The sequence below is a fragment of the Acipenser ruthenus genome, chromosome 3 (assembly GCF_902713425.1).
Source record: "Acipenser ruthenus chromosome 3, fAciRut3.2 maternal haplotype, whole genome shotgun sequence".
In the NCBI taxonomy this organism is placed as follows: Eukaryota; Metazoa; Chordata; class Actinopteri; order Acipenseriformes; family Acipenseridae; genus Acipenser; species Acipenser ruthenus.
In genome coordinates, this window is record NC_081191.1 from 101,884,214 (window position 1) to 101,907,392 (window position 23,179).

Sequence of the window (23,179 nt, forward strand, 5' to 3'; positions counted from 1 at the left end):
GCGGTCTCCCCAGCGCATCAGCATGACAACCATCTGGATTGAGCTAAGAAGGGTACATCTCTGGGGTCTTCAAGTGGGCACCTTCCATCCTCTGTGTTTTGTCGACTAGCCCACGACACCTCAAGAGGGCTCGACGGTGATTCTGGCGTCCCAGCATCACCCCCCTCCGTCCCCCAAATAAATGTTAAAATCAAAAATAACATTTTCTTGTAAATGGTGTTTCAGACAAAACGCTTAGCCACAGGAGTTTGGATTATACTATATATTCACCTTCCACTGCTCCTGTTTCCTTAGTACTGTGTATTTCTTTCATTGCATTATTCCCCTGTTATGCTGAAACACAGCGTTTTTTAGTGTGTTTAGCTAATAAAGTATTTTTGATATGTGAGTTGCAAGGTTTCCTTCCTTTTCTTCTGTTCAGAAGACTCAAACAGCTTGGGAACTAACATATTTTGTTAGGTTTCACCCATTAACAAATAAGCCTAAAGTTTTGGTCTATTTTTAAATCAGATTTGTTGCAGGTTACTGTAGTTTTGGAGAATTTCACTGTGCATATTTCCTCTTAAAAGTGAACTAAATTAAAGTTACTGTAAGTTAAGAGTAGACCAAATAAAACAAGTGCATGAACTGCAAGATACTGCCAACCGAGTACCAGGTGAAGTTTATTCGTACTGTACATTGAATATTAAATAACATGTGTCTTCCTAATGCTGTGGACTTTCCTTAAGAGATATTCAGATGTACCATTAATGTATCCCTTGTAAATGTTTATCATGGTAAAAGCATGGCAAAGTGTAATAAAGCATACACGCACAGTAGTGAAAGCACTGTAAAGCAGTGGAAGATGCATTGACGAAGGCTTGACAGCTGCAACGTCTGCTATTTTATCTATTTTCTTTTGTCGTCTGACTAACCATGTTTTAAACTAAAATAAAAGCATTGGAAAACTGCTACATTACTGTGGAAATGTACCGTTGTAAACTTTTATCAGGGGTGTCTCAAATTAAGCAGACCCCACAAATCTTGAAAGAATACATACTGCATCAAGTGAAAACTGGAACATGACAAAAAGCAGAACACATGAAATGATCAATGCTAGAATTCCAACAATGCATGCTGAAATGCTTAGTTTACCAGAAGCAAGGCTAGTGATCTAAAATCCAAGTGTTGTAAATAAAACCTGAGCAGCCTCTATACTCCTGAATGAAACTGGACTTTACCAGCCAGGATCCCGTGAGAGCAAATGGAATCTTCCCAGAAAACATTTACACCAAAGAAGGCGTTCCTCCAGGCACTTCCTAATTAACAAGATTTCCTTCTGTTTAGCTCTGTCCAGTTAAACACACACATACACACACACAACTTTGCCTCAGTTAAATAGCACATCTAGATAAGTAGGCCAACTTCGTTTTGCAACACAATGTTAAACTTCTGCTCCTGGCAACGCTTGGAACCATATGCTGCTTACCCCAGATAGTACGTGTTTAGTTCGTGGAGACATCAGATGTGTATCCAGCATACCAGTGTAAATGCTCGCAGTGGGTCAGCCACACCGCCAGAAGTACAGCTTCTTTAAATAATTTGTCCCAAGTGTAACTAAGCCAGTGAAAGCTTTGAGACTGGCCCCTCTCCTCATTGAGAAACACAACGTCTTCTTCTTCTGTCTGTCTGTGATGAATTAGGCCTTCCAGGAAACAACCCTTCTCAAAGCATGCCCACCACACATACAGGAGCTGACTTCTCTCAGCTGTTGACTTGTTACAGTTTTGCTTTAGGTTAAGGGCTCAGCTCCGGAGCTCTGTCAACATCAATTAACTGGCAGATTGGGAGGATCTTTTTCCCCCCAGTCAATGTGACGTAAACTAACTTACAGTTGCACATTGCTGCCTGCACACTTATTGGCAGAGAACAGAGTACAATTACATTTCACTGATCCTGGAAGCATGGCTGGGAGTGAGCAGAAGCAGATCAGAACTAAAAAAAGCTTCAGTGACGACCACTCTTTATGAATGTTACTTGTTAAAAGAGAAGCATGTTCTGCTTTAGCTAACCACCCCTACATGTATTATACGGATATGTTCACAGCACAAAGAGACACGCACTGTGCACCAACGCAATTCAATCATCATCTTGCGTTCATGAAGTCAGCCTTTATGTAATAAAAGGATATAGCAATTACTCTGAACACTTGAAATGCTTTTGGATTAAAAAGGGCCTCCCTGGTGATGCAGCAGATGTGAATGTCCATGTGACTACTCTGACCGCATAACAAGTCCGCATGCAACATACACAGTACTACAGTGCATAGGGAATTGATCAGGCGATCAAACAAAAAAGAAGATAATTCCATCACAAGCTGACCCTGTTGAATGAAACCGAGTTGTTCAGACTTTAAGCTTTATGAAACAAACTGTTAAAAAAAAAATACTAAATCTGTGGAGTGTATAGCAGTGTACTCAAGAGGCACCATTAAACTTTTTAATTTCATTCGTGCTGTGTGTCAGCACTGTGAAAATGAGAGTATGGGGAAGAGCGTGTAACACATTTTCATGCAATGTTTTATCGTTTTTTTTTTCCTTGAAATAGCCCCACCAATTAGAGGCCAGCATATGTCATTGTTTAAGTGGTGCTTGGGCTTGTATGGAGCAATGACCAGGTTTGTCCATAACTGTTGAGTGGATCCCTGTATATAGGTAAAATGCAATTCTTTATTTCTTAACAAGTTCAGAATCTAGGACAAGGTGACCTTTTTTTGTGTGAGTTCTGACCCTGCTATTTAGGAAGGAATATTGAATAAGACCTCACATTCCACTGTGTTGTACTACTTCACAAACAGTACCATCGCTATAAAGAATCGGTATTGCTATTTATAAACATCACAGTCAGTGTATTTACCAGCTTCAGGGTGCTTCGTTTTAATGTTCATACATTTAAATAGTTGGATACAACATTCATACAGCCAGGGAGTCATTGAAAATGTTTGTGTAACGGTAAGGGATGCTTTTTTTTAACCATGGTAGTGGCGATGACTGCCACATTAATTCACCTTGTTTGGGTCAGTATTGAACACTCCACCAATGAAGAGTTTTTTTTAGCAAACCCCAAAACAATTAATTCCTGAACATATCTGCAAGACGTTAATACCATTTCAGAGTCGTCGTCATCTTCAAAAAATAAAACATTAAAATACGTGGCAAGACTAACTAGGGTTGCCACCTTTTCCACAGACCAAACCCATACATATTTCTCAGTCAGCCTTGGTCTGTCAAATCTGTAGTACACTGTAATCCAGTTTAACACAATACCATCAGATCTCGGTACAAATCAATAATCATGCAGTATACACAGTATTGTGCGCATGATATTTCTAGCAATCTAACTTGCAATCAACTATTTCTGTTCAGTTTTCAAGTAGTCTCAAATTACATGTAGATGAATGCAGTTTTCATTATTGTGCATTTGTTATAAACTGATGGTTCCATGATTTATACATATTTCAGAAAAATCAGTTATACAATTAAGCGTGTTACTAATAATAATAATAATAATAATAATAATAATAATAATAATAATAATAATAATAACCGATTTTTCAGAAATATTTATACACTTAAAAACAGAGATTACCCTTAGGTGGGCTGGTGATTCCCAGTCCTTACATAAAATATTACTTTATCATTAACAGAATGCATTTTGCTACATTAATTATTTTACTGAACTTCAATATGAAATCACAGAACCATCCATCATCATTTATAACATATATAAATGCACAATAATGCAAACTGCATTCATCTATCTGTAATTTTAGGCTACTTGAAAACTGAACAGAAACTGTTATGCACGTAACTTACATATTAATGCTGTGCTCATTTTTGCACTGCATAGTCCTTAGTACAGTCTCTTAGCTTAACCATTTAACCGTCACTCACTGAAGTTGATTTTACAGGGAAAAAAAATCTACAGATTCCAGTTACTGATGCTTCGTAGAACAAAGGCTTTTTTATCCCCATACAAAGTTTTAGTCATATACATGTCATATACATTGTTTTAATTGCGAGCCTTTTTTAATGAAATATCTTAAACGTTTATATACAAACATAGAAATACTGTATATAATTCATATTAGTACTGTATTTTTAAAACAAACTATTGATCATTTATATTTTCATATTTAGTAACATGTAAGTTTTCTTAAAAGGAAAAAATAAACTTGGTCAAATCACGTCAAAGTGTGCTTGCTCACCGGGGGTGCACAGTAGGTGACTGGAGGTGAGAAGTGTGTTCTGTGGTTGCAAATACATAACATTTTGCTATGGAAGGTACCGTTTTTGCATTAGCCACCATGGTTGTTTTGACCGCCAGCATGGCGACGTAGCCTGCTGGAGTCATGTGACTGCAACCCCTCTATTGGATTGTTTACATCACGTGGATGTGTTCGTTGTCTTCAGCATTATTTAAATGTTGGGGACAAAGAAGAATGTACAGATCAGTACTAAACAGTACATTTCTAATAAAATAGTGGAAATCATTTAAGCAACTAATGTATGTCAAAGAAAATATTAAAGCAAGGATGGTGTTTCTTATGAGTTTCACTTAAAACCGGACATTAGGCATCCGGGCTTGTGAATGCCACCCGGACACAGATGCCAATTCCCGGACTGTCCGGCTCAAACCCAGACAGGTGACAACCCTAAAACAAACTCAAATCCATGTTTTCATTTCACTTCTCCATGGAATGTAAGCAAGGTTTTCCTTCTGGTAAAGTCGAATGCACAGAAGGTTGAATTATGGAAGGTTGTTGTAGTTGACTACAATATAGTTTTGTGTAGAATATATCAGCCCATTTATTGTACCTTTATGATGATTATTATTTAAAAAGGAACACTGGTTATTTCCTGAGTGATTCCTGATTTTTTACTGTAAGTAATCTCTTCAAATGAAAAATAAAAATTGTATCCACAGTGCTTTAATCCCACATAACCAACCAGTCATAGGCAACCCCCCCCCCCCCCCCCCCCCCCCCCCCCCCCCAGCTGTTCTTGTGTACATCCTGCTGCACTCTTTGACATAATGCTGTCACATCGTCACAAAGTCATTCCTCCTCACTGGATTATTAAGAAGGTTAACTAACTGTCATCTGCATGCATCTCAGTGACCAGAGTGTTCAGATTCCCATGATTTAAGATGACTTCACAAAGAGGTAATTAAAAGCATAGACACCAGAAGAGTCACAATGTATATATTCTCCCAGACAACTGCACTGCACACACCAGGAAGTGGCATTTCAACCAACCTGTTTTGAAATTCAGTGATTTTCTCAGGAGTGGTCTCTAAACATAGCTGTAATAACCAAGGACTGAAGGTAATTAGTCAGAAGTAGGCAGACAGCAGGTACTGTAGTATGCTTCAAATGTTGATCATGCTTAATGAATGTACAGCTTGATCTGGGATGTCTGACTGGCTAATGGCAGGTTGTGTGTTTTTCCTGCACTTGTTAGAGAGCTATATAAAAGGACAGGGCTTCACATCTTCAAAACACCAAATTTGGTTTTCTCCAGGATTGAAGAAGGGCGGGTCAGAGCACAGGTTTGGTTGGAGGAAACTAGTATGTACATGAAGTCAAGCCCTGTTTCATTATATGTTATAAAATCTCATGAACCTTCCAGAGTGTCTTATGTTCCATTACACCACAATACAGCAGGTTAAACTGGCCGAAATGGCTTGCCTGCCTCAATGAGCTTACTGCCTGTCTGGGAGTGCTAGAAATATACCCAATCCATGCAGTCCAAGGTGCACTAACTGTCCCAGGAGAGGGAGGACATAAAAAAAGCCTAAAAACGGTCTTATTGTTTTGATATGCAACAAGTTTAATTTATTGTGAAAACTGCTTTTATTGAAACAATTTAAAAAAGGTATTTTCTATAACATGCTGTACTTTAATAGAACATGTAATATTTTATTGTGAGGAAGTACCCAGTTCCCCCCAATTTGAAATGCAAATTGTTTCACTTGTTTAATAAAAAAGGCTGAACAGTTGTAGAAAGCTATCTTGTTGTATCAGGGAATGAGTACAAAGTGTTTGGAAGTCACCCCAGGCATACGGGCACTGCCATGAACTCAAGCACTTTTAGAATGAAGAACTACTGCTGTAAACTGAAAATGTATACCCAAACCCAACTGCCAGAGTGCTGCTCCTTTGAAAAACTGCTACACCCAGCGCAGTATTCGCTACAAACTTGGATAAAATCAGACCTGTAGCCACGTTCTCCATAACCTTGTAATGATGGGTATGCAGAAGCTTGTTACTGTTCACCCTCAATGACCCTTGAACCAGGTTTACTGCCAACAGACAAGAGCACTGAGACTTCTGCTTCGTTTTATTTTCTGACAGCTTTGCTGTGAAGCAATACTGCACTGCACGTGGCGTACGCTGGGAAGACCAATGGGGGTCTGACGTATATAGTGCATGACTGGCTTCTAGATCATACTCATATGATAGAGGCGAGCCACAAAATTATTACATTTCAGAATATTTTCAGGGTGTGATTTCTGAGGATAAAGACTTTGAATCAATACACATACAAAACTGTCCCATGATTTCGTTTTTACTGTATTTTATAATAGAGACATTATTTAACACATTTGGAAACCTATAATAAATATAGCAACCTTATACCATCATTATCACATGTATTTCAAGAAGCCAAGGGGAGTACAGCAGTTGTTAGTTTACTCTATAGTCTATTTCAGTACTATCTTTTTATTTTAGTATAACTAAATTCAGCATTATTAAGGGTTTATAGTTATGGTTTAAAAAAAAAAAAAAAAAAACTCCAACGCATTCTTTTGTAACTATTGTTGGAACTAAAAACTCCACTTTCCATGATGAGCAACAGGGCAGCATTCTCTGTTCAGATGTTCACATGTTCAGCTGCTTAGCCACGCTGACCAGAAACCTCAAACATTCATTTAGAATGCAGTTGGCCAGGTGTTACAATTGTGATTTTCATTACATGAGAGTAGCTGTTATTTACTCCATGCTAATATTGGACTCAGCTTTTACACATATACAATTAGATAGTAGTGATTGGCCCTGTGCTGATGGCTGAAGTGTAATGCTGGCTCCAGGGATCAGCTTATGTGCAATTTGTCTGGCGCATCAGCAGATACAACGCCGGCAATACTGGCTCCAGGGATCAGTTTATTTGCGGCTTCGTTAACGCCTCAGCATGGCAACTGTCTGGAATGGGCTGGGAGGGGCACTTCACAGGGGTCATCAGATGGGCACCTCCCGCCTTTGTGTTTCATCGACTAGTCCATGGCACCTCCGGAAGACTCGACAGTAATCCATTTCTGTAACACCAACTATCAATTTTAAAAAAATATATATATATAGAACTTTCCAAACGTGTTTTAGATCATGGCACAAAACCAAAATTCACATAATAATGAGTAAAGCCATGGGATTAGCTCGGTAGAGACTAGTAACTTCATTACTGGTAAAGGGAAAAGCTTCTGTGTGTCACATCTTTTCCCAGTCGTGTTATGGGGATGAATTTCTCCAAGCTGTCAAAAAATATTTCAAGAACTTTATCCTGGCTGCTGAAAATCCATCAGTGATGACCATCCTCAGCAGATGTAGGAGTATTTTTAAATGTGAAATGAAGTCACATTATTACTATTTTAATGCCTTGTTTTTTGGAGGGGTTTTACAGCAATACAATGGGGTCTATTCAATTGATCTTTATGCCTTTGAATCTAAATAGTGACATTTAACTATATAACACTGAATTGTAAGAAACGTATCCATACAAATTAGGTCTTCAAATTAGGGTGACGCATATAGCAGATGCAGGACTTGATGTATGCAGTGTCTACAGTGCTTGATCTATGACATGAACTATCATTTGTGCCTATTCTGTCTCGAAACAGTAATATATGTATAAGACGACATTGTGACAGAAATATAATGAATCTTGGTTGTAAATCTCCCTCCCGACCTGTGAGGGCGCTAAGCAGCGAGGACAGAATTCTTTGGACGGGCTGGCCTGACAGTTCTTTCCCCGAGTCGGGAAGTCGGTCAGTCTGGAAGAAGGCGAGACTCTGTTGCAAGTGACAGCATATAAGGGGGGCGGAGAATTGTAATCTGTTCCTTCGCTTTGGTTACGAAATATAACCCGGAAGGACCCGTGCAGCATAACATGTTCTGGAGCTGTCGCTAAGGGCATAAAACCGGGAACAGCACTGCACTATTTGTCACTCATTAAACTGTATCACCCACCAGGAGCACTAGAGCACGCACCCAGGACTGGTGACCGTGTATGTATATTGTGGGAGAGATACCTGTGTTTACTGTTTGGGACTGCAACCCGTGATTATTTAACCCCGTGCATTACACATTGCTGTGTATTGCCAGGGATCATTGTTTTGGTCACCAGACCTGGAAAAATAAAGATACCTTTTTCTATACTGGATTACAATCTCTGTCTGTTTTATTCCTGCACTGTGTCACCTCTGCACCTGTACACAATCAACAACTTTGCCACAGACATTCAGAATTGTATGTTGATATTTACTTGTTTTAAAAAAGTATTAGTCAGGGCAACATATTATAGTATATAGTATATATGGCACAACTACCTGATTGAGCTTTATTATTTATTTGAAGAAAATCCTATAATGGCTGCTATATCCTGCAAAGCGATAGTCTCTTTCCCATCATTCCTCTTAATGATTGCTTCTTGGTAAAGAGATTTAGACAGCTTGCGTCAATCCAGGATTTACACAGAAAGATACAAATGCTATCCCTTCTTAGCTTTCGAAAACTGTCAGCATTGTGCCCTCATTATACTGTACTGCAGCCTCCACAACATAGCAGCATTACTGCCCATATAGTATATTGTTTCTAAAGAATGAGCCATAAAAACGCTATTTCATTTTGTTTTCGAAAAAGGAAAGTAATTGAGGATAAAAAGCTTTCATACCCTAATCTTAATACAATTAATCAATCAAATTAAATGTTTTGTTTTCTATATTCTACAGTACAGTAATCCTACAATGTGGGATATGCTGTCTGCTTTCTATTCAAACAATACATTTTCTAAACATTACGCTGAGAGAAAAAAAACATTATTATATTCGAAAGCCCTTTTGCATAAGAGTAAACTGAGAGGCAATTTTTCAGAACTCAATTAAACCAATACACACAAGGGTCCTCACCAACTGTACTGCACATTGAATATTGTTATTTTTTATTATTATTTTTATTATTTGTTTATTTTAGCAGACGCCTTTATCCAAGGCGACTTACAGAGACTGGGTGTGTGAACTATGCATCAGCTGCAGAGTCACTTACAACAACATCTCACCCGAAAGACGGAGCACAAGGAGGTTAAGTGACTTGCTCAGGGTCACACAATAAGTCAGTGGTTGAGCTGGGATTTGAACCCTAGCTATCAAATTAAACAGTAAAGATAAGATTAATGTACTGTAATTGTAAATACCACAGCCATCCTTATAGAAACTATAAAATATGTTTATTTCATTCAGTCATCCTCCTATCCATGAACGTTAATGGAGTATCCTCTACTAAACGTATTTCCTTGATAAATAAAAAACATTCTTAAAAGTTTATTTTTTGATAAGTAGTTTCATGGACACATGTAAATGTGACAGAACATAAAGCGAAAAAGCAGCATACAAAAACTATTATTATTATTATTATTATTATTATTATTATTATTATTATTATTATTAGGTGAGAAATTGGATTACTCAACCTCTCCACTGGGAGATTGCTTTCAATACAGCAATAGCAAGATGTCCTAATTCACACTGCTGTCACAGAATCGTTCCACAGCTCCACTTCAGACTGTGTTTACTCACAGCAGCAGCGTTACACCAGGGAAATGGATCTGCCTCGTCTGTTTTTCATTTTTGAAGTGTTAGTGTGGATGTTTATTTTGATAAAAATGTCAGTAGGTGTGTTATCTGTATTATACAGGATGGTGTAAATTAAAATAAGCCCCAAATGTTATTGTTTATTGCATCGCAGCAAGTAAACCAGTCCTGGAAGAGGAGACTGAACCACTTATTGCCATAGCAACCAAGTCATAACAAAGTCATTGGTGAGCTAGGCACCTGTTAATAAAAGTAAGAACTGAAGGCATAGCTTTCACTTTAGACTTATTGTTTTCCCCAATTATTAACATTCCTGTCTTTTAATTTGGTTGTTACAGCAAACAGCTCTATTCTACTGTAGCTTGTCCCTTTTCATCCTGGATACATCCACAGGAATTGAGAGTAAATTCTTATTTTGTAGAAAACGGGATAGCTCTAAAAACAGTCATATGCTGAACTCCATTTGATTAAATAAAATAGCATATACTTTATCACAGTCAGAATGCCTCAATACACCAAACAAAATAGAAAAACATTTCTTCATGTAAAAACAAATGTAACACTATTTTGTTTGATTAATTTTGAGCACATCAGCAATTAATGTCTGATAAACTGAACGTGCTAAAAGGACACTCATTTTGTATTGGGCCGTCATAAAAATAAAAATAAATAATCCTAGGGGTACAATCCTCCACATATCTGTGCTTTAGCTCCAGAGACCTGAGCTTATCCCAGTTTCATTAGCAGTCTGCTGTTTCCTACAGTACAGTGTTTTGTGTACATCATGGAAGCACAACTTAATTCAAAACAAAAGCCCAAGGCAGCATTGCATACAGTAGACCTACACACAAAGTCAAAGCGAAGACAAACCAGCACAGCCTGTGGTGATGTCCTGCATTATTAGTTCTTTACCATGGATTTCAGGAAACAAAAGAAAAAAGTATTACCTTTGTTCTTCCAGGCATGCTCGTGGGGAATTACCTAGAAAATGCAGCTCGGCTGGCTTTTGTTAACCATGACTGTAATAAATTATGTAAACCCCTCATTTATTTTCAGCACACAGTGAAAGTAAATACAGCTGATGCCTTAAACTGCAACCAACATAATACTCTGCTGAAATCTATCCACTAGCACAGTTGTTGCCATATTTGCACTAGTTTTCTATAGCTTACATGTGTAGCGCCTCCTATGTTTTAGAAAAACAGTTTTTGCATATTTAAGAAGGTGGTTACTTTTAAAGCCCAGTGTCTCATCAAGTATTTCCTGTGAAATGGTATCAAACATTGTAGCAAGTACACCATTTTTTTAATTTCTTGTTATGCTTTCTGAGCACAGCAGGTTACCATGAAAGGATGTAGTCTGGCATAGTGGCTAGCAGGTGTCAAGGTTGTGTGCCATGCAGCCAGTTATTGGCCAGTTAATAAACTGTACTTGTAGACATATCTAAAAGTAGTAGCACTGTAGTACAGTGGTAATTTTATAATGAATGTTGTGCTTATAAAAAGTGGAAGGACAGAACTGCAGGCACAATCAATAGTAGTCTGATAGTAAGTCTCCATCTTCACATTGCACCATTTGTGAGGGTGTTTTTTGTGATACTAGGAACTGGGCTGAGACTGACCATTCCACATCATAGCAACCACCAGTCCCAAAGGACTTCCAAGGGCAAGCAACCTTGGCTAAAATCTAGTTAACAAGCATGTTTTTCAAAAAAAAAATACTGTTTTTTTGACCCTCTCAAAAATGGCCTTTCTTTGGTTTAAAATGCCATATTTTTAAAGTCTGTAATCTCAATAGAGACCAATATCTGTGCTAAGTCACACTGAAAGTCAAGTCCATGTGGGAGAAATAAGAATACTATACTCATGCATTAATATTGAATTATCAAGGGTATATTTTGAATGTAGATGTGGTGAGGCCAACTGACTCAGTTCAAATGTTTCTCAATGTGTCTCTGTGTTAGAAGAGCCCTCATTGTATTTCCCTGTCTCGCATATAGACTTACACAAACAAACTGCAAACTCCCTGGAGAACCATGTTAATCAATCAAACTGTAACAACTATCAGGAAATGCTCCTTACGGTCCACCTAGTGACAAATTATCACAGCTGCTGTGCGTGTGGGAACAGAGCGTAGCTGTACTCGAAGCATGACAGCAATGTTTAGCTCAGAACGTAAAAACAAAGGGTACGTATGACACAGGAGGGAGGAGTCAGGCCTGGTCGTGGAAAGAAGCATTATACTACGTGATAAAAACTCAAAACAAATACTTTAATCTTTCCTGTAAGATGGTTCATAAATGCTTTTCAACAAATTATAAATCGTTCTGATTGTTTGGGCTCTAGAATGACATCTCAGTGACGATAATGTTTTTTGGGGAGTTGACTATACGATAAAAAAATTCCATGTCATTTGACACTTATAAGATAGTTTAAATAATTTCCATGCTCTGATTTACTGATTATAAGAAAGTATCATTGTATAATATTTTTTTTTTTTCACTGCTTGTTAATTAAAATGAGATTCTAGATATATTCTAATCCATAGTGGTTTAATCCCTAGAACCCCTCCAACTGTCCAACTGAGAAAAGTAGTCATTTAATCTCTTGAATAAGAAGGTAGCCACCTAAATCTGTTTTATGTGGGCTAGCGGAATACCTTCTGCCTTTCAATTACATGTCTTATGAAAGTTTATGTTAATTAAAGAGAGAGTCAAATCAGACAAACTCATCAGATCAGAAAACATCATATTTTCAAAAAGAGATTAATTGTCCAAAATGACACCTGGAGCATACAATGAGCTATTCTGGGAATTTTTAACATCCTGCTGAGGGTCATACATTCATAGTATTCTGTTTAATGCACAAAAGCTGTCTTAGAATGCAGAGTAAGTTGCAACAGATCAGATAACCTAATAAGGGCAAAAGGCTAATAAATAGAGTGGTTCAACACGCAGCTCTCTGTAATGTACAATATCCCATAGGGGAGCATACAGCTTGAATTTAAGGATTGAGACATAATTAAAAAAATAACACTATATGAACATAGTTTAGATATTTTATTTAACATCATGTAATTAAAGAAGCTACAAAATGATACTGCAAAAGTCTACTGGAAGCCATAATAGTAGTACAGTGGTTTCATGTTAGATTTCGAAATGTCACATTTTTCAGTTTTTGTCAGTTTTTTCGTTCAGTATATGGAAAACTAAAAAGTGGTATGTAATTCAATATGTTAATGTAACATTATTCAGCAGGTTTCATTCGACTTTATGAAGCAAAATGCAAAATTCTAAAGGGTGATGCAAAACTTTTGGCCATAACTGTATTACACAAATAAACCATGTAATTGTTTTTTAAAAGGATATTTTAACTTTACACCATAATCATGCCAACATACGTATTAGAGCATCTCTGACCATCAAAGTAGGCCTATATTGTCTTGTCATTGGATCAAAAGTGTTTTGTGCTCTGTTGAAGAAATGATGGATAGCCTTAAGCAGACTGTAATGGAGAGAGTCACTCATTCAAATAACCGGTCTCATTATTTTATAAACAAGTGGCTACACTAGAGCACATCTCAATTTACCCTTCTGTAATAATATATGCAAAAGAAATAACCATATTTCACTGGCAGAAGGTATTTTCCATCAAAAGGAACTGAAAGTGAAATTCACATTTTCGTAATAATAAAACAAACACAGTTCTGGAAATAAATTATTCTATTGTCCTGTATTGTATCTACTGCAGTGCATCCTCAACTTGGTTTGCTTTTACCGTGATACACTGTAGTAACATGTAGTAAAGCCTAATAATCAGATGCATTGCAAATCATTTTAGAATAATATTTTATTATACAATGAATAATATTAGAGCACAAATGATTATTCTCCTTTCTTCCATCTAGTAATTTGTGAGATGGGCGGCAACATTCATCTGGCAAAGTGTCTGAACACAGACTGCCCAGGATTAAATGCAAGGTCAGCAACTCAGTCAACACATCGACAGTATCTGATAAAGATTCAATGGCTTAGGCTTTAATAATTTAAGGCAATGTATGACAACTTTACAACTGAACTCATTCATTTAATCTTCAGTGATTGTGTTTTCGAACTGTATTTGCATGCTGTATTACGGTAGTGCTTGCAGCCTTGAACTCTAGTCACAAGTTTGGTGGATCAGTTTTAATTCTTAGAACACTGACACAGGTCCAATGGACTTACAGACGTGCCCAAAGTTGTTGGTACCCCTCCACAAAAAACGAAGAATGCACAATTTTCTCTGAAATAACTTGAAACTGACAAAAGTAATTGGCATCCACCATTGTTTATTCCATATTTAATAGAAATCAGACTTTGCTTTTGATTTTTTATTCAACATAATATTGTAAATAATAAAACAAATGAAAATGGCATGGGCAAAAATGATGGGACCCTTAACCTAATATTTTGTTGCACAACCTTTAGAGGCAATCACTGCAATCAAACGTTTTCTGTAGCTCTCAATGAGACTTCTGCACCTGTTAACAGGTAGTTTGGCCCACTCTTTCTGAGCAAACTGCTCCAGCTGTCTCAGGTTTGATGGGTGCCTTCTCCAGACTGCAAGTTTCAGCTCTTTCCATAGATGTTCAATAGGATTCAGATCAGGACTCATAGAAGGCCACTTCAGAATAGTCCAATGTTTTGTTCTTATCCATTCTTGGGTGCTTTTAGCTGTGTGTTTTGGGTCATTATCCTGTTGGAGGACCCATGACCTGCGACTGAGACAGAGTTTTCTGACACTGGGCAGTACGTTTCACTCCCGAATGCCTTGATAGTCTTGAGATTTCATTGTGCCCTGCACAGATTCAAGGCACCCTGTGCCAGGCGCAGCAAAGCAGCCCCAAAACATAACCGAGCCTCCTCCATGTTTCACTGTAGGTATGGTGTTCTTTTCTTTGAAAGCTTCATTTTTTCGTCTGTGAACATAGAGCTGATGTGACTTGCCAAAAAGCTCCAGTTTTGTCTCATCTGTCCAAAGGACATTCTCCCAGAAGGATTGTGGCTTGTCAATATGCATTTTTGCAAATTCCAGTCTGGCATTTTTATGTTTTTCTTTCAAAAGTGGAGTCCTCCTGGGTCTTCTTCCATGGAGCCCACTTTCGCTCAAAAAGCGACAGATGGTGCGATCAGAAACTGACGTACCTTCACCTTGGAGTTCAGCTTGTATCTCTTTGGCAGTTATCCTTGGTTCTTTTTCTACCATTCGCACTATCCTTCTGTTCAATCTGGGGTCGATTTTCCTCTTGCGGCCGCGCCCAGGGAGGTTGGCTACAGTTCCATGGACCTTAAACTTCTTAATAATATTGGCAACTGTTGTCACAGCAACATCAAGCTGCTTGGAGATGGTCTTGTAGCCTTTACCTTTACCATGCTTGTCTATTATTTTCTTTCTGATCTCCTCAGACAACTCTCTCCTTTGCTTTCTCTGGTCCATGTTCAGTGTTGTGCACACAATGATACCAAACAGCACAGTGACTACTTTTCTCCATTTAAATAGGCTGAATGACTGATTACAAGATTGGAGACATGTGTGATACTAATTAAAGAAACTAATTAGTTTGAAATATCACTATAATCCATTTATTTATTATCTTTTCTAAGGGGTACCAACAAATGTGTCCAGGCCATTTTAGAATATCTTTGTAGAATAAGCAATAATTCTTCTCTCTTCACAGCTTCTTTGCTTTATTCTATGACATACCATAGGCATGCAAGTATACATGATAAAATAGCTTTTAATTTCATCACTTTTCAGGAGGAATGAAGCATTATTTCAATGAGCTGTAAGGGTACCAACAAATTTGAGCACGTCTGTAAACTAGGTTGGCTGGAATTAAAACGCTCTACTTACTCATTCAAGATCAACTTATCTTGGTGAGGTGCGGTACAGAATGTCAAGAAATAAAATACAGATAAGTAGCTTATCTCTTTAAAGCGGACATCTCTCCCAATAATTCATCGGAAATCTGCCTGGATGAACCTACATTTAAATTGGACGACGAGGTACGTTTCAAGTACCTAACTTAATGTTGTGTAAAAAGCTTGGAATCTAATTGGATAAAAAGCAGCTACAGGGTGAACAAAGGGGAAGTGATGACTAAATTATCAGGCTCTGGGCAAATAGCCATTTCCTGTGCTTTTAACTTGCATTGTTACAAAACTTGTTAACATGACCAGAGTACCAGAGTTCAAAGTCATGCAGATTAGAGGAACATTTAATACATTTCGGTACAGAGAATGCAATGTAAAATAATGTAACCCCCCCCCCCAAAAAAAAGAATAATAAACTATAGTATTTAATATCGTCTGAGCTGCAGTATGTGCCATGTACGAGAAAGGAAGACAACAGCTTACAGAAAGTGGATATTTCAGATAGATTTTTTTTAAATGTACAGCTTTGCTTAGTAACATGTTACATAAGAAGTACTGAGCCAATACAGAAGATTAACATAACTCCAGAACAGCTGACCCTTTCCATCCGGATGTTTGCCTAAACAAGGACATCTGGTCAACTGGTCAATTTAACTTATACTGCACATATACCTAATGTATGTAATGACCATTACTATAATACCCGACTAGTACTCACTGTGTTTTAAAGTTTATTTGCAAAGCGACTGAGAGGCAGTTAAAAAATCATAGATGTGCAGTATAGTAATGTTAGACTAATATTTGTAATATTGATACATGAAATTTAAGTTAAATACCCTCTGTAGACTACCTATTAAATAACCTACATGTGTTTATTACTAACATGACGCAAAAAAATTAAAGTATGTCCGGTCCTTTATTCCAACAATCTACAAATAGATTGCTCAGGATGCCCTGAAGGAGACAAAAAATGAGAATACCAAACACAGCACGAAAACACAGATAAGAGTATTCATAACGAAAAAGGAATGTCTGTAAAACACTATGAGGGTTTATCACGATGCTGGCTCTTCAACACACAGGTGTCGAAATGTCTATAATAATGTGAGCATAATGTTTTGTTGCATTCTCTAATCAAAATGGAAAATAGTTTAAAACATATTGCATTTCATTTCTATTTTTGGTGGTAAAACCGATAAATCTACTAAAGCATTTTCTAATAATAATGCTATATATGTTATTTTACAAAAAAAAAAAAAAAGTTACAAAAAACACTGACTTAATATTCTTTCAGGCAGTTAATATTGAAGCCAGAATACTGAAGCCTAATGTATGAAACGGCTATCATGATGCCATTACAAGGTCAATTCATTATTTTGAGGATCAAAGAAAGAAAGTTGCATTTGTTTTCATTAAAGCACACCTATCTGTAACAGAATACTTCATACCTTATTTATTTATTTATTAGTATGTGTTTATTTAGTAGATGCCTTTATCTAAGGCAACTTACAGAGACTAGCATGTTTGAACTATGCATCAGCTGCAGAGTCACTTACAACAACGTCTCACTTGAAAGAGGTTAAGTGACTTGCTCAGGGTCACACAGGGAGTCATTGAGCTGGGATTTGAACCGGGGACCTCCTGGTTACATGCCCTTTTCTTTAACCACTGGACCACACAGCCACCTATAAATTATTTTCTTGAATACATGCTCAAAATTGACCCGTGCTAAAATAGATTCAAGCGTAGTTTTTTTTAAGTTTTAGTAACTGCAATTAAGCAGCCATTATCTCTCACGCAGTCTTTAAATCCTTTCTGAACAACAGCACGTGTACTGTAGCACATCTCATGTTCTGTATAGAGTTTTGCATTTAAATAAAAATATTACATTTAGTGTTCAGGTACATTGCTGGAAATCAATGGATAAATGAGTACCCTACAACCTAAAAATAATAAAAAAAAAAACAGTAGAGCAAGGACATAGGACAAATCAAACAGGGATTTAATGTTACAGAGCACTCTACATTAGATTCTAATCCCCTTCCCAAATTGTCATCTGCTTTAAGTTTCTGACCCTGCTGTTTGCATCGAGCAGTGCTGGCTTTCATTAGCCGCTGATTACGTTGTTTGAACGGTGCTGTTAAAAAAAATAAATTAATACAATTGCATTTGAGATTTTGTGAAGCCAAACTATCCGTGTTTAATTTACTTAATGAAACTGCATTTAATGACATCTGGTGGTAATGACAGGAAGATAGTAAGTGCAAAGAGTCTTGTCGGATGATTGCTCTTGACTGCTTTCTGATCTCCAGTGATCTTCCATCTGCTGGAAATTAACACATTCACTGATCAACAGAAATTATGAGTTTTGACATGTGATTTATTCTCAGAGAAGGTGTACAACACAGACTAGAGCCCCATATAGCAGTTCCTGGCAGCAGTGTGGAGTAGTGGTTAGGGCTCTGGACTCTTGACCAGAGGGTTGTGGGTTCAGTCCCAGGTGGGGGACACTGCTGCTGTACCCTTGAGCAAGGTACTTTACCTAGATTGCTCCAGTAAAACCTCAACTGTATAAATTGGTAATTGTATGTAAAAATAATGTATAAGTCGTCCTGGATAAGGGCATCAGCTAAGAAATAAATAATAATACAGACAGAACTGAAACTCACAACATACAGTACTGTACACTGAACTCCTCTTAGTCACTACACCATATCTGCTGAACCCCCACACATGAACTTTCCTTTCACAAGGCGTTGTCTCTGAAATCTATGGCATGTGGCATTCAGGCAAACAGGGCACTTCCTAGGGTGCACCTGTACAACATTGTTCAAAGCCATTGCTTTTCCTAGCATCTGACCACAGAAATACTTTTACAAACACTCTCTGTGACCGAACATTACATTTTTGGATCGAATCACCACAGGATACACTATCTTGTGAGTGCCTTGAGGTTGGAATGTATTAGGACTGGTGGTCTTGATATCTATGAAACAAGCGTAGGTCATGCTGTGAGATTGCAGAGGGAATAAGCTTTAGTCACGTCTGAGTGGGGCTTATGCTTGAATAAAGGATGCCCTTATACGAAAGTGTTTATCATTGTTTGTGAAAGGAAGATGAAACAGTTAATGTTGCAAAACTAGTAACAAACAAAAACATTAACATACATATTTGTAATTCCTTTCCCCAAAAAATATTACAAATTGCATTTCTGTGTAAAATGTTTTTAAAAGTTGGTTGATATCACAGTCATTGGTATACAACCAATATTTATAATAAGCTCTGTAACTCTTTAAAAAGCTTTTCTTCACAAAAAAAAACCAATGTTTATTATCTGGTTAGTTTGAAAGATATTGAGACTGGTAATGTGTTACAAGAACACCTATCACCTTATAAGACGTATCTGCTCCACCACCAAAGGTGCTTTATTGGTGTTATTACATCAGCTTCCTGTCACTTGACACTTGACATTTCAGCAATATTACAAAATGACTACGATCAAAAAAATGTTACTGTTAAAGATAACAACCCCCCCTTCCCCACACACACACTGCCTTCCTACTGTTACAGAACCTACCCTAAAAACCTAAACCCTGCCATCTAAACATCAAACAGGTGACAAAAACACAAGCTTTTCATTTGCAATACCACCAAACAAAGCTCCTTATAAAGCAAACAACTGTCAGCAACGTCATTTATTCCATAAAGCACTGTGTACTTACCCAGGAGACATTTTTACTCTTGGGCGTTTTAAGCATGGCAACATGCGGCGTCAGAATAACCAATAACAGCCCCACCAGCATGGAAAGCCCAACGGCAGGGTTGTTCCACTTGTAGTTGTCACCCAAATCTGTGGAGTTTCTTAACCTGGCAGGTACAGGCACAGTGGGTATCAGGAAAGGTCCCAAGCAGCTGAGCCATTAGTTTCTTGATGAACACTCAAATCCACAGCCTGAAGTAACACCAACATGGGTTCGGCATGCCAGGTATCCAATTAAAATTGCAAAAAAAAGTATAATTTTCCCTTAGGATCCGTAACACAAAGAAAAAAAAAAAGTTCAATCTTCTTTTCTGACGGTCCTGTACTCACATACTCTATGAATATGCAACGTCACATTAGCTTTAACCCTCCTGCTGTGCAGAAGCAGTGCCCAATCACTCCTCAAGCTTTAATGAAAGCTTTGGGGCTGGGCTTATGAGAGCATTAAGACTTAAATATCAAAAGGACTAGCATTGGGAAGACCTTGAAGACCTGCCACTGTGGTGTCAGTTGAGAAGCTGGTTTTACTGCCAATGAAAAACCTAAAATATCTGCTGAAATAAAGAAGTGTTTGAATAATGTATGCAAACAGGTTGCTCTGCCTGTTCTCAAGCTGCTTGTGCCAGTGCTGAAGCTGTTGTTTGTTTCAGCCTGCTGCTTGCCTGACGCTGCCTCTGTTACACGCTGCACCTGTTGTCACTGCACCCCCACAGTGAAAGACAGGTAACCTAACAACCAATAACATTGCAGATCGGAGATAAAGAGAGAAACCCCAGAAGAGAAAGAGCAGAAAGCTAGAAATCCGTTTCCCTCTTCTCCTTCATTCTCTTTTTCTCTCACTCTCTCTCCCGCTCTCTCTGCCCTTCTGTCCCGTTTTTACCTCACGTCAACCTAGATTACTTAAGCAGATCCAGGCTAAATGTTGCAACTATCACTAGTGATTAGTGTGAGTTGATTGAAATCGGATTATGAAAGGAGACCTCTGCCTTCTCACTCAGTGAGCAGGGCCTGTACTATTTTAAAACACGTGTTGCCTCTCCCTCCCCCACCTCCAAGATAATGTCCAGTGGAATTGTCAGTTTTGTGTGCAATTGTGGCAAAGTGGTAATGACGTGCAGGTGCGTGCAGTGCAGAATAATTACACAGACAGACGTTGGTACAGGTGCAAGGGTGTTTATTTATTTTAGTAAATGTCCAGAGCCTCAAGGCAAAACCTGTAAATAATAATAGTGCTGGAAGTGATACAGCGGCGTGTATCACTTCTAATTTATAATCCTGCGGGTTTGACCCGCAACCCCAAAGTCCCGTTCCGACACCCACACTAAACACGAACACAAAGACAGTGCGTGATTCAAGTGCTAAAAGGTGCAAACACAAAGACAGTTGGTAGTGAAAGGTGAGTGGTGAAGTCCGGGTTTTTCGCTGGCCTGCGGCTGCAGCTCCGGATCGTGCTCAGTAATCTTCTGTGACAAATAACACACAAGACACACAGTGTTAATACACAGACACAGAACACTCACGGTTTACTCACGGTACGGGCTCCTTCTTGGTTAGTTAACTTAACCATATGCAAAAGGAACAGATCACTCAAGCCATGCCCCCTATTTATACCCTCGCCCATGACCCCGAGGTTAACGAGCGCATCCGCTCCTCCAGTCCTCGGATGCCACGCCGCTTACCGTCTGGGTCACTGAGCTCGGGTGCCATGGCTCCGCCCCCTTCCGAACTGACCGACTTCCATCTACCCTACGGAATAAATTGTCGTGCCATTTCATTAAGGGTACTCTGTTCCTCGTATACCGTGCTCTCACAGGTCGAGAGGGAGATTTAACACTAAGACTCATTCGATCTTTGTCACAGCAATATATTGCCACGTGTGACTTGTGTTGCTAAAGTGCTCTTCAACTGTCAGAACAGAATCAAAACAACTCCAAAAGATGGTGATGGTGATGATAATAATAATAATAATAATAATAATAATAATAATAATAATAATAATAATAATGCACACCCAACTGTACATAATAAGACTATATCTCTATCAAGGTTTTCTGGTGACATATATATCACATGATTAATCAACGTCACCAGCAACCCCAGATACAATTACAGCCTTATATGTACAGTTTTGGTATATATTATTTGTTATAATGCTTGGTGACATAACAGGCAGAAATTGTAGAACTAGCAGTGTTTATTTTTAACAATTTTTAGAATACCATTGGAAAACAGAATTAAAATAATGTAAAACAAGTTTAAGAATTCATTTTATTTTAAACTTTAGGATTTTAATTTATTATTAACATTTATTTGGGTGGGGGCAGGAGCTAACTACATGTATCATTACTGAGAATTGCAGTAGAAAATTCACTCGTCTTTTTTGGAAGGTGGAGTTGGATGATTTCCTCATCACTCAAGTCAGTCTACACTCCCTAACATCCCACAGACAGCAGGCAGCTAAGTTCATTTCAAACTAAACTTTAAGGTAAGTTCGACTGAGAAACCACTAACTGTGTTTACATTTGGTGAATCTAGCAATCAGTAGCCATCAGATTTGCAGAACATAAATATGATTGCCAGTACTGGGAGTCCAGACCCACTCCAGTCTCACTGCACTTCAACCAACACGGCCATGATTTCAAACTGCATGCATCTTCTATTCTCTTAAAAACTATAAGAAAGACCAGACGAGCTAGCCGCTTAATCTCGCAGCTCCAATGGAGAAGAGAGTGGCACTAGCAGAGTAATCCGCTTCATCTGGCATGCAAAGTGACCCGTGCCACTTAGCAGAATGACTCAATCATACTCAACTCATACCTTGTTTCCAGCTGCTCTGAACTGCATGTGTAACTCATGTACAGCACCTGCTGCAAACGTGCTTTCATCTCATTGGCACTTGTTCAGTGCGTGAAAAACGTGTTTGTTTAGCCTTGTTTTTAATACCAATCAAGCTCTTAATGTAACTAATGTGTCGTCACTATACAACTACTGTGCATCAGCAGAAAACATAAATCAGCATCTGGAGTTTTTTTTTTCTTGTAGATTTATACAGACTTCTCAAACTACTGTAGAAAGGTGTGATTTTGTGAACAAAAACAAGACATCCTCTGTGACCAAATAAAAGTGAATTTACTTTGTAAATTGTTAAAATTGTTAAATTATCCAACAGGGAGTGTACACTCCTTAACTTCTGAAGATCAGATCTACAGTATAGAAGCCATTTCTAAAAACAGTATTTATGTCTAACCATAACCTTTTAAAATCCGCCCCAAAATAATAAAGTTTGATCCAAATAAACACAGAAACATAACTGTATAACAGACGAACAGAGTTTATCGTTAAATTAAAATGTAAATCAAAGGCAAACCATTTTTTGTGCAATATTCTCCGATTCAGAAATACATAATAGAAATCAACAAAAGTTTCTGCCTCAAACTGATTTGAAAAGCACTGTTCATTCACATTCATCATTGCAGAAAACCACTTAGGAGGATGGCATCCTTAACTCATTGGTATTAAATAAAAAATATCTGAGGCACCTGGCCTGTGAACAGATTACTCATTACATTCTTTTGCATATATTTTTATGCAATGTTATGATATTT

At 37.9% G+C, this 23,179-nt stretch overlaps 1 protein-coding gene across 6 annotated transcripts in view; it reads right to left on the reverse strand.

The window, feature by feature from the left end:
* LOC117394663 (voltage-dependent L-type calcium channel subunit beta-2-like) overlaps positions 1-23,179 on the reverse strand; it is a 122,323-nt gene that overhangs the window by 48,788 nt on the left and 50,356 nt on the right. The window contains exon 1 of one of the 6 annotated variants that reach the window (XM_059020002.1): positions 19,537-19,997. The exons of 4 other annotated variants lie outside the window; for them this stretch is intronic. In XM_059020002.1, coding sequence (XP_058875985.1) covers positions 19,537-19,617 — 81 coding nt within the window. In that variant the 5' untranslated portion in view covers positions 19,618-19,997. Of the gene's footprint in view, positions 1-1,468; positions 1,805-19,536; positions 19,998-23,179 lie in introns of those variants that run through there. One more of the 6 variants, XM_059020020.1, reaches the window with a different exon arrangement.